The sequence below is a fragment of the Sturnira hondurensis genome, unplaced genomic scaffold, assembly GCF_014824575.4.
Source record: "Sturnira hondurensis isolate 20B ecotype Veracruz unplaced genomic scaffold, ASM1482457v3 Scaffold0001221, whole genome shotgun sequence".
NCBI classification, from domain to species: domain Eukaryota; kingdom Metazoa; phylum Chordata; class Mammalia; order Chiroptera; family Phyllostomidae; genus Sturnira; species Sturnira hondurensis.
In genome coordinates, this window is record NW_028073852.1 from 6,903,204 (window position 1) to 6,921,242 (window position 18,039).

The 18,039-nt window shown below is 38.7% G+C and overlaps 1 protein-coding gene across 1 annotated transcript; it reads right to left on the bottom strand.

Moving 5' to 3' along the window:
• Positions 1-1,028: 1,028 nt before the first annotated feature.
• MEIOC (meiosis specific with coiled-coil domain) lies at positions 1,029-16,911 on the bottom strand. Its single transcript, XM_037069501.1, has 7 exons — positions 16,810-16,911; positions 16,398-16,706; positions 9,231-9,337; positions 6,120-7,980; positions 5,541-5,675; positions 1,960-2,140; positions 1,029-1,313 (listed from the first exon to the last, which is right to left on the bottom strand). Exons 1-7 carry the CDS (start codon positions 16,909-16,911, stop codon positions 1,084-1,086), a joined length of 2,925 nt encoding a protein of 974 aa, XP_036925396.1. The 3' UTR covers positions 1,029-1,083.
• Positions 16,912-18,039: the final 1,128 nt, after the last annotated feature.

Below are 18,039 nucleotides of genomic sequence, written 5' to 3' on the forward strand. Positions count from 1 at the left end.
TTAACTCATGCTAGAAATGTAAAAACCCAAGATCTGAGTCACATAATATCAACATTTCATATTAACGAATAAATTACTTGGGTTCCATACAAAGATATTAAGTGATGAGAAACAGAAAAAGCCAAGCTTTCAAGAGCACTTTTAAAAAAATACAGAAGCAAACTAATGAACACAACTACACAAAATGTACACTAACCACTTGCAAACTAACTGAAGATTAACCTTAAAAAACACATTTTAAAACTTCGTGATACCCTCATAAAAGGCAGCAAACTTAAGGGTATTAAGACAATAGTCATTATTTTAGTTACTGTGCATCAAATCTAAAAGATCCAGATAAAGGAAATGTTTCAATTTAATTTAAATACTTTAAAATTGGAAGTATTTAATAATTGATAGTATAATTAAATTTTAAGAATATACACAAATGATTTGAACAGGTTTTATATTCAGTAACTTGCATGGTTTTTACACTGGCACTTTTATCACTAATTTAGGAGAATCAGATGCATTTCCCTCCTTAAACTTAGGCACTAAGATTCCAAATTACAAATATGGTAGTATTTTAAATACTAAAATTTTACATGAATATTGGGTTTATTCTTGTTTTCCTTTGTTTCCTAGGTATTATCCAGTTTTGTAAGGAAAACACTTTTATATCACAATCAAAACTTGGTTACTAGACTGTAGCCATAATTGGGTTACAGTCATTTAGATTCATTATTTGGAATTATACTTACTAAGGCAGACCTAAATGAAACATCTTGTAGAAGAATTTCATCTTTGCATTTACCTGCACCGCAGAATGGGTTTAAGCAATATTTAGATGTTAGGAAATATTTAATTGACTTAAACTTATCTTTGACCACTCAACTCTTAAGAGTAGTCAACTTTAACTGAGTTCGCTTTAAACTATATCTGATTCATTCTAAATAGATTTTTAAATAGAAGTTAGACTTCATTAAGGTATTAACTCTAAATCTTAAAGAAAATGCATTGGAATTTTCAAGTTTGACAAGTTCATTAAAATTGTTGAGCATGTCTTGATACATTTACTTATCAGCTTTTTCTTCTGGCATTTCCTTAATGTTTGTTTGCATCACCTCTCTGATTCATTGGATTACTACTATTTATGCTTTCACGGACTTTATCTTCATAGTTGACTATATCTTGTAAAGCTTTTTCCACATCTGTTTGGCCAGCTGTATTGGCTGTTTTTGGCAAGGTCATCTGCAGTGCACACCACAGAGTAGTGCGTGCCTTCCGAGTAGCCACACACATCTCTTTAATTGCTGAAGCAAGGGCAAAAACATCTGTAAAGGAAATAATCAGAGCCAGTTGACATTAGACACCATTAAAATTTTCCTTAACTCTTAAAGCCCAGAGCTGTGCTGCTAAATGATCAAACATTTTTATAAAAGAAGGATAGGTACTGACTGAGCTAATCAAAGTTCTTAACATTTAAAAGTACAGTGTTGACACTTTATTTCTGACCTGTATGATGTCTATGCTTTGGGTAGAACACAGACTTTGTGATAGAATTATAATTAAACAGAGCAAGGTACTTTTAGAGTAGATTATGTGGTCATCATTTACTAATTTATTCTTTAGATAAAAGTGTAAATCTTAGAAATCCAACCTTTTAACTTTAGAATCTGATTTTATTAACATTCAAATGAACTCACTGCCTTATGAAAAGGATATGCAGACCTGACCTGTGTGGCTCAGTTGGTTGGGTGTCGTTCTGCAAATGAGGGGCCACCAGTTCAATGCCTGGGCAGAGCACAGGCCTGGGTTGCGGGTTTGGTCCCCAGATGGGGTGCATAGGGAAGACAGCCAGTATGGAAGGCAGCCAATCAATGTTTCTCTTACAGTGATTTCTATCTTCTATCCCTCTTTCTTCCTCCCTTCCCCTCTAAAAATTAAATTTAAAAAAAGAATACACATTAATATTTGTACCTCTGTCATCCTGGCATCTAGGAACTCCTTGCTTTTGCCGATTTGAAGCATTAACAATTTCATCCTTTCTGCGTGACTGTACAATGTGAATGGATTCCAAGTGTCTATCAAGAGCAGTGGAGATATTGGCATGGAGGGGAGAGCTTCGAAGCCGTTCCATTTTGCCTAGTAAAGTCACAACCTGAGGGAAAGATTTTAAATTTTGATAAGGCTGGTAACCACATTGCCTGTCATTAACTTACGTAAAAACAAATCTTCAATGAAGTAGAAAGCAATAATAGTCAAATAACTGAATGCTTATTGTGTCCTGACACCATGTTGGGGGCAACAAAGATAGAAAGTCAGTCTATTGTACCTTTTTTTTTTTGTTTTTAGAAAGCGATAGACAAATGTCAATCCTGTTGTTTTCACTTATTTATGCATTCACTGGTTGCTTCTTGTAGGTGTATGGAATGACACTCCAATCAACTCAGCCATGTGGCCAGGGCTGCACTGGTGATTNATGCTCCAACCAACTGAGCTATCAGGTGGAAGGGGGGGGGGTCCCAAAAAGAAAAAAACAGTTATCTCTGGGAGGGGCAGGCTTTCCTAGCTAGGTTAGTGTTCTAGGAACCCATCCTTATCAGTGTACCAACTGGAACTGTTGAGAGAGGCTGCAGTTGGTTTCAGAGAATTTTTTTTAAAGACTCTTTCAACATGTTTGCCCATTTCATGATGGGTGATTTACCAGTACACCTGCTCCCACCGTGCTGAGTGCTTAGAAGTTTTTGACCAAAAAATGGCATGACCCCTGAGCCTCACCTTTCCTATTCACCCAATCTCAAAAGGAAACGTTTTGCCAATGTGGAAGAGGTGGAACAAAAAGAGCAGAAGCACTAAAATCATCAAAAGTAACAAGTTCTAAAACTGGTTGGAGCAGTGGAAAAACGTTGAAAGGTGTATTGCATCAAATGGAGAGTACTTTGAACATGGCTGAAATTTAAACATGTAAGAATATATTTTTAAATAAATTCCATTTATTTAAGGGAGAGAGAGAGAAACATGGATATGAGTGCGAAACAACCAAGGATATGTTTATTGATTTCAGAGAGAGACAATCGGTTGGGGGAGAGAAATTGTTCTGATTGGTTGCCTCCCATGTGCCCCACCCCAACTGGGGATGGAACCTGCAACCTACATATGAGTCCTGACCAGGATCTAACTGTTAATCTTTTGGTGTATGGAATGACACTCCAACCAACTCAGCCATGTGGCCAGGGCTGCACTGGTGATTTTTAAGAATCTTAAAAAAAAAAAAAAAGCCCTGGCTGGTGTAGCTCAGTGGATTGAGCTCGGGCCTGCAAAGCACACAGTTGTGGTTCGATTCCCAGCCAGGGCACATGCCTGGGTTGCAGGCCAGTTCCCAGCATGAGAGGCAACCATACATCAATATTTCTCTCCCTCTCCCCTTCCCTTTCCCTCCCCTCTAAAGATAAATTTTTAAAAAAATTTAAAGATTTATTTATTATTTTTAGAGAGAAAAGGGAGGGAGAAAAAGATCAATGTGTGAGAAATACATCAATCAGTTGACTCTTACAAGCCCCACAACCCAGGCATGTGCCCTGACTAGAGATTGAACTGGCAACCTTTCAGTTCACAGACCAGTGCTCAATCCACTGAACCACACCAGCCAGGGCTTAAGACTTTAAAAGAGTTCTTTTCAGAATTCTATAAAACTAGCAAACTAGAAAAGAGTATATGTGAAAATATTTCTGCCCTTTGTGTATTGATCTAATGTTGCTATATATAAAAATTTATTATAATAGCTATAAGAATTATAATAGCTATATTATTATAATAGCTATAATAGCTATTAAAATAACCTTCTAATTTAATGTGATATATTCCAAAGCTGATAAAGTGTATTTCTTAATACCCACAGTTTGCAATCCTATGATTTATTGCTGACAAGTGTATAACTGAGAAAAAAGGAATTTTAACTTGGAATGGTTTTAAGAAAATATAAAAAACTAAAGTTTTTATTATTATCTGGCTGTAATCCATGTCAGTATCTAACTATACCATTGATAAATTCCATTGTATAAATTTAAAATTTGCCCTGGCTGGTGTGGCTCAGTGGATTGAGCATGGGCCTATGAAGTAAAGGGTTGCTGGTTCAATTCCCAGTCAGGGCACATGCCTGGTTGCAGGCCGAGTCCCCAGTAGGGGACGCACGAGAGGCAACCACACATTGATGTTTCTCTCACACTCTTTCTCCTTCCCTTCCCCTCTCTCTAAAAATAAATAAATAAATAAAATATTTAAAAAATAAAATAAAAATTTGATAAAAGAGTCTCAACTGACTAAGGCTGAAAGCTAGGTAAAATAAATCTTCCCCACTGAAAGAATTCATATATTTTAAAGCCAACATGGTAAAAAAACAGAACTGATGATATTCAATAAAATAGACTCTTAAAGTTGATTTTTCTAATTCCTGAAATGGCTTTTATTCAATCATAGAAGCAACCTATTTCACTGCATGCTTTTTCTCAGGAATCCTCATAAAATTTTACTTGGAAAACTCTTAATTTTTTTAAGAGAGGAAGGTAAAAAAAATTTACCATACTTTATTAAAGTTGATTAGAAAACCCTGAAATTAACAAAAGAGATAATAGAATCATTTATTAAATTACAAAAGGACTTAATATCAGTATTCTGTACATTTTTTTCCTTTAATGTGTGGTCACCTCCCACTGGGGACCGAGCCTGCAACCCAGGCACACACCCCAGAATGGGAATCAAATCAGAGACCCCTGGATTCGGAAGCCAGCACTCAACCACTGAGCCACACCAGTTAGGGATCTGTACATTTTATTTGGAGTGATATACTACTTTCCCAAAACAAGACTATTTCATAAAATTATGCTTACCTACATACTTTGGTTTATCAATATACTTTTTTGTTGAATAATTCAACAGTGCGGTGTTAAGAAAATGAAATATGGTAATTCCCTATTAATTTACCATCCTGTATAATGCAAGCACAACTTGCTCATCAAGCTAAAAAACAAAGTCTGTGACTAAGAAATGGGACCTTCCCTATAAATAATATTCAAAATGGTTTTTGCTTTGAAAACACTTATTCTGTTGAGGATCAGCTCCAATGACAATTTGGGTTTGAACAGGAACCATTTAAATCACTAAACCTATTTTTTAAATAATTGAATGGGGCCATTTTCCCTTTCCTAAATATTAGTCATAGCTCTAGGACCAAACATGGAAAAGAATATACTTCAGAGTTACACATAAATGCAACTTAAAAATCCTTTAGAATTCTAACTTGCTGAAATATCTTAAAAATTTAGCACTGGCCAGTGTGGCTCAATTGGTTGGAACTTCGTTCAATAAACTGAAAGGATGAGGCTTCAAATCCCTGGTCAGGGTGTTACCAAATGTTTTCTTTCTCTCTCCCTCCCTCTCTCCTTTCCTCCCTCTCTAAAAGCAATTTGGTTTAAAAAAAGTAAAAAAATGTCCTCAGGTGAAATTAAAAAAAATCTATTGAGCAATTTAAAAGTCCACTACTGGAAGTTTTTACAGCTTACTCTGGCTTGTTCTCGAAGTTCATCCACAATTAAGCGATCAACTCTAGATGGGTTGGAAGTCAGCCTTGGAATTGGAGTATTATTAGTACTGGATACTTTTTTTCCTGGGTAATTTTTGGCAAGGGCCAATTCAGTCTGTAAAAAATATATAATTATATTTTTCCAAATATTCAATTGTAATATTTCTTAGGCCTAAGCAATAAACTGAAAATTACTCCTTTAATAATTCTATTTTGGTATCAAAAGGCAGCAAATATAAACCATAGTATTTTTGTCATATTTAATACAAATAAAATACCTGAACACTCCACAGTTTAATACTTTAAAAAGTCAAAAAAATTAACTTTTAACCTGTTAAGGAAAAAGTCTGTTTCACTGGCAAAATAAACTTTACATAAGTACCCCATTTTTTTAACCCCAAGCTTTTTCAGTCTTTAAGTCACCTAATTAATTCCTTATAGTCATGGACTTAATTAGCTTTGAAATAAGGCAGGTACTCAAAGTACACCAAGGTAAACAAAATGAGGATAGGCAGAGGAGATATACTAAATCACTCTTAAATGGATAGCTTCGTGTTACCTTTTTTCTCTCCTTTTCTAATGCTCTCCATTGTTCATAGCACTCTTCTAGACGAATATGAAGTTCACTGGCTGGTCCACTACGAGTTTTAATTGGTCTTTGAAATCCGAAAGTTGGTACAAAACCAGAAAAGGAATTATCACCGTACATCATATCATTAAAATAAGGGTATAAATGGCTTAAGTCATCATAAGAAAACAAATCATAGGAATCCAACAGTGGAACAACTGAATGGCCAAATGGATGGGTTGATCTTAAGGGAAACCCATTTGAACCAAGTTGTTGAAAACTCTGATTATGCCTTAAATCTCCCATCATATAATTAGAAAAGCATGACGCCTGTGTGCGATTCGCACGACTATTAATATTGTTGTCTCCACTTCCCTGTCTGTGGCTATTAAAATGACTCTGTGCCTCCAACAGGTCTTGATATGTATTTGGAGGTAAGCCATCTAAATGCTTTGGAACCTCCTCAGGATCATAAGGTCCATTCTGGGGCTTAGCTTGAAAATTATGTTTGTTTACATTTTCAATGATCCCGTAGTGCTGAGCTGAATAGTTATCACAAAATCCGTTTGGCTGCTTTATTTTTTTATCAGTAACAAATTCAAAGAGATTTTCTTCCACAGTCTTGGTCAGTCCTTCCATGTGATTGACAGATTGAATTCTTTCTGCACCATTATAATTGAAATCAAAACTAGAAAATGCTGAAGGGTTCTCTTGGCAGTACTTCTGAAACAAATTGCCATTTGGAGTTAAATTTGTGGATGATAGTTGGGGGAAATCAGAATGGTTAGAACCTTTTGAAGCCACACTTAAATGACTTAATTTCATCAAGTTACCCTGATTTCGATAAGGAATAGAAGTGTTATTTTTTGTGTGGACATTCATCCAATTTGGCCTATTTAAATTGATACCTCCTGAAGATGTTGCTGAGTTTGATAATAAATTCACTGTTTTAAAATATTCAGAATTTGAGGGATCAGCTTTAGCGAATTGTTGCTTTTCTGTGACATTAGCAAAATCATTATTAGCTGGACAAACTGTATGAGGTTTTAGTCCATATTCTGATTTTAAGCCAAAATCAGCAGTGAATGCTGCTTCCTTCACAAACTGTTTTTCTGTCAGGTGTGGTGTAGTTTTTGGAAATGTGAAATTCTGCTGGTCAGGTATTTTCTCTTCCATTTTTTTCTGACTTGCTGGTTTAACCTGAAATAACTTTGTATAGGTGTCTGTTTCTACAGTTGGTGGTTCAGGTGTGCCACTGGCTAATTTTTTAGTATCCTGGACACTAAAATTTGAACACTTATTAAGCTTAGCCTTATTAGAATGAGCATATTCTGGGTATCTACAATAATCTGCATTTTCATTGTATCTATTAAACTGGGAAAGAAATATCTCTGCCCTTTTTTGCTGTAATGGTGCTTCAAGACTTTTAACACACACTTTCTCTCTTCCATAAGGGTAAGTATCAAGTCCCGATTCTTTCATGATGTCAGACAGGCCAGTTTGTGGTGTAAAACAGTTTTTGATAAATGGATATTCTTGGAATGTTGTTTTAGCTGTATCATTTGTCTGAACATTGTAACAGTTAGAATGATCACTTCTAGAGGAGTACATCCATTGGTCTTCAAGGTCTAAACCAGTAAATCCATGATAAAGTTCATCTATTTTTTGTTGTGGCGTGAAATTACTGTTATGCAGGTATTGCTTTTCCACTGCTGACACAGATTCACCACTATAAAAAGCTTGCTGAGAGATGGCTGTATCTACTGGCCTTTTGGCTTCTGTTAACAGGTCATGGTGATCTGCAAATCTTGTGTTCATTGGCCAAACTGACTTTAAATTGGAGGAGCAGGTCCTAGAACAAGTAAATATATTTAATTACAATTTAGGTTTTAAGACTTTATGTTCTCAGTGGAGAAGGTAGGAAAAGTTTTCAAAAACATTTATCTTGCCCCACCTCACCATTCTGTATTCCAACTTTGTCTTATAAGCAAGCTACCATTACATTCAAATAATTTTCTATTGCTTGAAATGTGCTATATGCTATAAAGATACCTATTTTAATCTTAATATGTCTTCACTGTACTTTCCCAAGAGGCATTAAATAATAAGGTCTGAGGCTGATGATTGCATGTCTTACATAAATATTTTATCTATAGTAAGCAGAAAACAAAGTCAGTTTTTCCTTTAATTAGTTATTACATAATACCAGTGTTGTTGACCACAGTTTTTTTCAAAAAGATGTCTTGCTGAAACTGTTACTGAAATTAAAATATTTTTCATTGGTTACATGTGTGCTGCATACTTCCCTATTTATGAAACAGAACAGTTGGGTAATATGGCTTTCATACCTAAATAAAACAACGCACATTTAAATTATTTTTACCAAATGAATAAAATCCATATGGATTTCTGCACAGCAAAAGTTACAGTTTTATTTTTTGGGATATATGTATAAAATCTCCTTGGAATTTGTACTCTTTAAGCCAGATTTTAGCTCATGAACTCAAGGGAAATAGCTCTAAATTAGGAAAGAGTAATTTTCCAATTGAAAGTTCTTGATAGCAAATTAAACCCTAGAGCCTGGCTGGTGTGGCTCAGTGGATTGAATGCAGGCCTGCAAACCTAGAAATTCGCTGGTTCGATTCCCAGTCGGGGCACGTGCCTGGGTTGCAGGCCCAGGTGGGGGGCATGCAAAAGGCAGCCACACATTGATGTTTCTTTCCCTCTCTTCCTTCCTTCCTTCCTCACTCTCTAAAAATAAATAAAATCTTTTAACAAAAATAAACCTTAGAGTAAAACTTTCAACTATATGCAAGGACCTCAACAAAATCTAGGTTCCTAAAAACAAGTATTTGAATTAAGATGTCTACTGTCAGATGGTCCTCTATTAAGTAAAAATGAAAGTTAATGAATAGGATAACTTAGTATACACAGGGTGGGGCAAAGGTAGGGTTACAGCTGTTTGTATGGAAAGTAATACAATAATAAATAACACAAGAATAAACTGCTTCGTATACTCATAACTATAAACCTATTTTGCCCCATTCTCTTTGTGAATGTAAAAGCTTACTATATACTATGAAACTTATATGATATACTAACCCATCAGCAAAATATGACTGTGATTTATCTTGTTCTTCCAAAATGTTAGATACAAGTCCATATAAGTCTGTTTCACTGCCATAGTCATTTCTTTCTGTCTGAATCCTAAAAATAAATGAATTTCACATGTAAATTATTTTACTCACACTGAAATACAACATATTGATTTGTTTCCAGACTTATGCTACCATTATTTTCTATAAAATATTTGGATTGAATATATACCATAATTTCAAATAAAAAGGGAACAAGAACTCAAGAATAATGTTCACTTTAGCTTACTGTCTATGCTACGTAAACCTTTTTCCTTCAAGTCCTTTGTCTAGTTCACAATGTATGATTACCTTTTATTTCTCCAAAACACATGCTATTCGTTATAGGTGACCAAAATATCAATCTCTGACCTATGATGCTTGGTACTGTGGCTGCGCCTGAAAGGAAGTCCGGTCCCATTTTACATCACACTTGCTCAGATTTTTGATTTGTGATTTGAAAACCATATGAACCTGTTACTCTGTTTTTGTGTCTCTTTATACTAACTGTTGAATTAGAAAGTAAAATGTGATGTGATCATCCTAGATACCCCAGCAATATTGCAGTTGTCCCTTAAATGTAATAGACCTAGGGGCTCTCTAAATCCTTGCCAAAGAGGTGACTGGATTTTCATGTACCTGATATTCTACCTGGTGACTAACACTGTCTAAATAATACAAAATGTAAAAATGATATGAAGATGGAAAATTTGTGCCTTTTTACCTCCTATGGATTTTGGGTAATTTGTCCTAGAACTAACATGTTGTTTTAAATTGTAACTAATTTTCTCATGTTGTTTTTAACTTTTAATACTGTTAGGATATCTCAGAAATAAGAAACACCTTACATTTGCCTAACACTCAACATTTCATTGATCGTCATAACGTAAGATGGGCATGTATTAGTAATCATTCAGCTGTTTAATGGTAGATCATCTGAGGTACTAAGAAATTTGTGCCTGGCTTGTGTGGCTCAGTGGATTGAGCACTGGCCTGAAAACCAAAAGACTGCTGGTTCGATTCCTAGTCAGGGCACATGCCTGGGTTGTGGGCCAGGTCCCCAGTTGGGAACATGTGAGAGGCAACCAACTGATACTTCTCCCACACATGATGTTTCTCTTCCTCTCTTTCTCCCTCCCTTTCCCTCTCTCTGAAAATAAATAAATCTTTAGGAAAAAAAACTTGTATTTTGCAAGGATATATGATTTACCAAAATTTTACTTGCTAAGCAAATGGTCTTTTCCCACTACATCATATTATTTCACAAATATTTATTAAGTTTTTATATAATATTAGTATATATCTAAATATAGTCATGTTATATATACTAAACTGTCAGTTGTTATTGGTAGGTGAGGAGGCAGGTTTAAGGTGGACTTCTGCTTTTCTTTATATATTTTTATAAAGTCTTTTTAAAAAATTTATTGATTTTAGAGAGAAGAAGAGAGTGAGAAAAACACTGATTTGTTTTCTATTTAATTATGCATTCTTTGGTTGATTTTTGTATGCACCCTGACAGGGGATAAAACAACCTTGGGGTATTGGGACAATGCTCTAACCAACTGAGCTATCTGGCCAGGGCCTGGAAACCTTAATTTTTTCAATGAACAGCTACAAGTTAAAAATATTTGCTTTTTAATAAAATTATATATTACATAATCTTTCTAATCACATGTATAGAGAATTTACCACAAATTCTAATAATTTTTTTAATTAATAAGGTTTTTAAAATAATTATTTTCTGCTTAAACTAAAGATGCATCAACTTCTATCAAATGCTCCCTTACATGTAATTAAAATAAAGGTAGATGTCACTCCCTAGGCTTTTCTTTGCAATAGGCTTCCATAATATCTTACCTCTTTTCAACCTCACTATACTTGCAGTGCTTGGCAGGTTGTCATCATCATTAGTACTGTAAAATGTATAAAGGCAGGGATAATACTTGCCTTTGTTATGTTAATGCTAATATCTCCACTAGGAGAGAATCTGGTATAGAGTAGTAGTCTCTTATTTGTAGAATTGCACAGAAAAATAATTAAAACTATCTTATAAATCATGTTTATTGTGTACTTGGTGAAGGAAAAAATTACTGAAAATTTAGAATTGAATGAAGAAAGAGATCTATAGTTCTAATTCATTTATATATCTTTCATAAGAGGAATTTAAAATTTACTCACTAAAGGTAACTCTTATGAATAAAAAACAGTAATAAGCTAAAAGTTATATACATACAGTTATATACATATAATTGCTTCCTAAAAGCATGGTAAACAGAATTATGCCATAACAAAAATTAAAAACAATTAAATTAAAATGCTGATATAAGGAACAAAGAGCTAATACAACTGGGTTCCCATGTAATCACTTCATTTAGCGTGAGAAATATAATTTATTAATTTACCTGTTCTTTACATTAATCTGAGAATTAGAAGGCTGCTTAACATCATCTCCATAAGTAGACCATGGTGCATAGAAAAGTGAAGAATCTACAGAACTTGCATATTCTGTCGATGAAGAAAGTGGAGTATAGGTCTGCCTTAGGTCAACATTGTCTTCACTCTGAAATTTTAAAGAAATGCTCATGTACTGGACACATCAAAACTACATTTATTATAGAATATTAGTGGGGGTCATAAGAAATTGGAGAAAATAATACGCATAACATTTGGGAGACAAAATCAAACGTAGACAGCCATTGAAGCTTACCTTACGCTAGGGGTTAGCACATTTTTTCTGTAAAGGGTCAAATAATAATACTAGGGTTTGCTGACTGTTAGGGTCCCTGTAGAAACCATAGACAGACAATATGTAAACAAATGGATGTGGCTGTATTCCAATATATTTTTAAGATATACAATTTTTTAAATATTTTAATTTTATTTTAAATTAAAAAATATTTTATTTATCTTTAGAGGGGAAGGGAAGGATAGGAGAGAAATATCAGTGTATGGCTGCCTCTCATGTGTCCCCTGCTGGGAACTGGCCTGCAACCTAGGCATGTGCCCTGACTGGGAATCGAACCACGATCGTCTGGTTCGCAGGCCCGCCGCGCACAATCCACTGAGCTATACCAGCCAGGGAGATTATTTATTTATTTTTAGAGAGAAGAAAAGGAAGGGAGAGAGGGGAAGGAAGGGAGAAAGAGAGAGAGAGAAACATTAATGTGTAGTTGCCTCTCACATGGCCCCCACTGGGGGACCTAGCCTGCAACCCAGGTATGTGCCCTGATTGGGAATCAAACTGGCGATCCTTGGTTCACAGCCTGTGCTCAATCCACTGAGCTACACCAGCCAGGGCCCAGTAATTTTTTTTTTACAAACATAAGCATTTGGCAGCTCTAATCTAACCCCTGGGAGTAGTTATTGCTTATAACTAGTATAAAACACCTACTATTATTGCAGTTTTAATTTTTTGAACTGATGAACATAATGTGAACACTAGCAATGTTATTTTTCATAAAACATTTACAAAACTCAGTCTTAATATCCTGAATCTGTTTTTTTTAACAAAGTGAATGTACATTTATGTAGAATTTCAAACAAATTTCAATATATTATTGTATTTAGTTAATCTTGTGACATGGGTATTCTATTTTATTTTTTTAAAGACTTTATTTATTTATTTTGAGAGAGAAGGGAGGGAGAGCGGGAGAGAAAAATCAATGTGAGAGAGAAACATCAATCAGCTGCTTTTCCTACATGCCCCAACTGGGAACCAAACCCCGCAAACCAGCCATGTGCCCTGACCAGGAATCAAATCTGCAACCTTTTGCTTTGCAGGGCAATGCGTAACCAGCTGAGCCACATGGGTTAGGTCTGGGTATTCCATTTTAAAAATGAGAAAACTGAGGCTACAAGTTTCTGAGCCCATAGGTGACAGAACTAAAACCCAACTGAAGGCCTTTTTACTCTTATTCTAGAGTAAGAATAATGTTGTTATTACTGCTTTTAAAACAGTATCTTTGCCCTGGCTGGTGTGGCTCAGTGGATTGAGTGCTGGCCTGCGAACCAAAGGATCCCAGGTTTGATTCCCAGTCAGGGCATGTGCCTGGGTTGTGGGCCAGGTGCCCAGTGTGGGGTGCGTGAGAGGCAACCACACATTGATGTTTCTCTTCCTCTTTCTCCTTCCCTCCCCCTCTCTCTGAAAATAAATAAAATCTTAAAAAATACAAATAAAGAAGTAAAACAGTATCTTTAATTTTCAGTCTTCTTTATACTTTCAAGAGATATAAGAATGAGTCTACAGCCATATCACCCTGAATGAGACCAATCTCGTCTGATCTCAGAAGTTAAGCAGGGTTGGGCCTGGTTAGTATTTGGATGGGAGATATAAGAATGAGAGGATATATAAAATGTTATGATCTCTTCAGAAATTTTAAAGCTATTACTACAATTAGCCCTGACTGGTGTGACTTAGGTGGTTGGGCATCGTTCTGCAAAGTGAAAGGTCACCAGTTTGATTCCCAGTCAGGGCACATGCCTGGATTGCAGGTTCGGTGCCCGATCAGATCAGTGTTTCTCTGTTACATAGGTGTTTCCTTCCCTCTCCTCTCTTCCTTCTCCTCGCTCTAAAAAATAAATAAATAAAATCTTTTTAAAAAGGTATTACTATAATTAGAAGAAAAATACCAGTTAATTTTCTTTTTCTGGTGAACTTTGACTACAATGAACTTTGACTAAATAAGGTAAAAAGTTTGAATTTTAAGATTTTAATTACTTAAAATCCTGTCTCCTTCCAAAAAGGATTGAGAAGCAGTGAAAATAATTTGAAATACTTGAAATAGAATGAATTTGATAAACAATAAAAGATTAAACATTTAGATGTGTTTTATTCTAGAAAATGCTTCTTTAAAGAAGTCTAAAACTGTAAGTTCAGAATTTTTAACTCTCCAAATAAGGAACTACTAAAACCTGAGATGTAGTGACTACAAGGATTTAGATATTAACACTGTAGAAATGTTTCCTCATACAACATAGAGCAAAGTAGGTTTACAGTTGTGAGTACACTAAACAGTTTATTTTTGTAGTATTATTATTTATTATTGTATTATTTTCCATACAAACTGTAAACCTACTTTTGCTCCACCCTGTACTTACAGAGAATATAATCTTCACAAAAAATTTATAATTACTTTTATTCTCTTAATCAAAATTTATATTAAAAGAGAAGACATAGTTAAAGTATTCCTGAATTTTTATCTTATTCAGACATAACTGTAAAACATTTTAAATATACAATATTGAGTTTATGCTATACCACTAAAATATGAAAATTAGCCCTGGCTGGTGTGGCTCAGTGGACTGAGTGCCACCTATGAACCAAAGTTCGATTCCCAGTCAGGGCACATGCCCTGGTTGTGGGCCAGATCCCAGTGGAGAGCAAAGCATGTAAGAGACAACCACACATTAAAGTTTTTCTCCCTCTCTTCCCTTCTCTGGAAATAAGTAAATAACATCTTTAAAAAAATAAAGTTTTGAAAATTAATACCTTTCAATCATCCATCTCAAGAATCTCAAATATTTTACAACCATTTGTTTAAATTCTGGTTGTGATGATTATTTGAAATCTACACATAATCTTTTTGTTTATAGCTTATTTACAACATCATGACTCTCCTGAAGCTGAGAAAACTAAGGCTCAGAAGAATTTTTGCTGAGTGCCACTAAAAACTACCTTTCCAGATGTTAGTTAGTCACTCTTACAAAGACTTTTGTCTTTAGGATCTTTCATAATTTTATTCTTTTAGTTATGAAGTTTTTTTTTTTTAATTTATCTTTAGAGGGGAAGAGAAGGAGAGAAGTATCAATGTATGGTTGCCTCTCGGGAGTCCCCTGCTGGGAACTGGACCGCAACCCAGGCACGTGCCCTGACTGGGAATCGAACGGCGATCGTGTGGTTTGCTGGCCGCGGATCATTCCACTGAGCTCCGCCAGCCAGGGCTTTTTATTATAGATCCACCTTAACTCTCTTTTAGGTGTGAAGTGTCCAAAGTGACATAAATAATTGTTCATCTTTTAAAAACAATTGCTTAAACAAAAGGAGCATTTTCAGATTATGTAATATCAAGGTAAAGGATACTGGAAATTAAATATATTTTCGGAATATACTTTCAAGTATACTTCACATTTCTTTTTTTTCATTTTTACTTCACCTTTTTAAATAAGTTTTGAGTGTTAGAAAACTAGGTCCTTTTAAAAAATTGATTTAAATTTTATATTCCAGGATAAAATAAGCAATTAAAGCAATGTGGTGCATTAAAACATAATTATACTTTAAATTTCTGGATCCTTTTCACTTAAAACATTTAGAGACATTAAATATGCAAATATGTGGGGTGGGCATATTTATTAGACCTAGGTTAATTGCAAAACATACCACTTATATCCTTGATATGCTTAAAACAACTGAAAATAAACCCAAATTTTAGCAGTGTCCTAAACATGAGTGGTGGAATGCTGGTCTTGGCAGTGACAAGACCTGGGTTCCACGTGGGCTTTGTCGTTTTGGGCACAAATCAAGCTCTCCGTTCCTTAAGTTCAGTCTGGGCCTCACTCTCTCAGCACAGTGAGAGTATTTTATGAGGTTGTAATGGGGATTAAATAACTTATTTCAGGATATTATTATATCAAGAATATAACAATGTCAACACTGATGTCCTGCTTACATAATTTCAAATGAAAATAACTTACATTACCTTATTATGACTAACGAAATTAAATATTTTAGGTGAGGTAAAAGGTAGCACGTCATGTAAAGCGCCGTTAAAGCTAGAGAATAATTTCCCCTTTAAATTCTCAAAAGTATGTTTGTGCAGACTTCCATGTTTAAAGGAAAAAATATTTTGAGGTCACTGAGTAAATATGGATTTTCTTACATTTCCAACATCATTGAAGACAAGATGAAAACAAGAATCAGTTAAAAAAAAGATATACAGAGTCTGGCACAAATAACGCCCCTCCCCCCTTTTTTATTACATTTTTATTACCAAATCACAGGCCCATCGCACTCGAGCACACGGCATGTGAGGTGAGGTGTTCGAATTAAAACTATACAAAACTGCCTACACCCGTAAATTATTACACCCATATGGTGCCCCCCCACCCCCACTCCCGCGGGCGTCACTTCTGCCCACACCCGTGTCCGCTTCCCTCGGGGGCATCGCGCTTTCAGAGCGAAGCGCGGATTCTGCAGGCGGCGGGGAAGGCGCCGTTGGGCCCGTCCCGCCCCCGCCGCCCCCGCCGCGGCCGAGTGAGCCCGCCCGGTGCCCGCCCCCGTCCCCGCCCCCGTCCCGGCCGCGCCGTCGAGCACCTGCGGTTTGCAGCAGTCGTAGAAGGCCGCGGGGCCGGGCAGCGTCACGCCGTTGAACACATCCGTTAGCCTGCCGCCCGCGTCTGCGCACAGGCTCAGGCAGCGGTTCGCACCTCCGCGGAACGCCACCTTGGGCTGCGGGGGGACAGGAAAGGCGACGCAGACATCACGCAGGGCGAAGCCGGCCCCTCGAGTTCCCCCCGCCCGACGACGGCGAGGCCCCGCCGAGGGCACCGACGCTGCCGCCGCGGGGTCGCGTCCCGGGGGTTCCCTCAGCCCCGCCGTCAGGTGCTGCCACGCCCGCCGAGCCCGCCCCGGCCGCACCGCCCGCCACCGTCATTGGGGCCCGACGTGAAGACCGCCGCGCGCCCCCCAAAACCCGTCCCCTCAGCCGCGCGAACCCCGCCCCCGCCCGGCCCTCGGTGCTCCGCGCCAGAGACCTGCCCCTCCCGTCTGGGGGCCGCCTCTCCANCTCCGCGGAACGCCACCTTGGGCTGCGGGGGGGACAGGAAAGGCGACGCAGACATCACGCAGGGCGAAGCCGGCCCCTCGAGTTCCCCCCGCCCGACGACGGCGAGGCCCCGCCGAGGGCACCGACGCTGCCGCCGCGGGGTCGCGTCCCGGGGGTTCCCTCAGCCCCGCCGTCAGGTGCTGCCACGCCCGCCGAGCCCGCCCGGGCCGCACCGCCCGCCACCGTCACTGGGGCCCGACGTGAAGACCGCCGCGCGCCCCCCAAAACCCGTCCCCTCAGCCGCGCGAACCCCGCCCCCGCCCGGCCGTCGGGGCTCCGCGCCAGAGACCTGCCCCTCCCGTCTGGGGGCCGCCTCTCCACAGAACCGTCTGCGGACACGCCCGCCCCTCAGCCGCTCCTCACCGTGGCCGTCCTCCCCGTCTGGCCGCCACGCAGACCCTGACCGTCCCCACCGGTTACCCCGAGTCCCTCCCTTGGGCCTGGGGGGTGAGGGGGCCGTCCGCGGGGTCCACCTCTCACCTCCATGGGTCCCCCAGCCCCTCCGGGACTCGGTACAGCTCCTGGGGCCCGGGGGTGAGGGGGGCGTCGAGGCCCGGCTCCCTCAGCCCGCACCCGCACCCGCTGCTGCCGCCGCCACCGCCCCCGGCGCTGCCTGGAGCGGGTCTGTGGGACGGGGGGTGGGAGCGAGGAAGGGGCGTCTGGGGGAGAGGCCGTTACATTGCCAGCCCTGGCTCGCGACCCGGTCCCAGCCAGCCCGGGCTGGCCCCGTCCTGTGAGGCCCGCCCCCCGCCTCGCACCCCCTCATTGGCCCGCTACCCAGCCAATGGGCAACCGCCCCCAGAGCCTGTTACCCTCCAGCGCCCAGAGACAAGGCAGGGACGGGGCGGTTAGCAGTCCTCGTTCTCTCGCAGCTTTTGAGCCTTTCCCGCTCAGAGTGAACGCGTCCAGGATTGGCCCGAACGGGAAAGCGCCAGCCCGAAGATTGGCTAGTGGGGC

Excerpts from the sequence above, each read along its gene's own strand:
- MEIOC (XM_037069501.1), bottom strand. The coding sequence starts at position 16,911 with ATGACGGTGGCGGGCGGTGCGGCCGGGGCGGGCTCGGCGGGCGTGGCA. Across the intron at positions 7,981-9,230 it reads CAGTCATATTTTGCTGATGG|GACCTGCTCCTCCAATTTAA; the intron begins GTTAGTATATCA and ends TACTTGTTCTAG. Across the intron at positions 5,676-6,119 it reads TAGAAAAGGAGAGAAAAAAG|ACTGAATTGGCCCTTGCCAA; the intron begins GTAACACGAAGC and ends TATTTTTTACAG.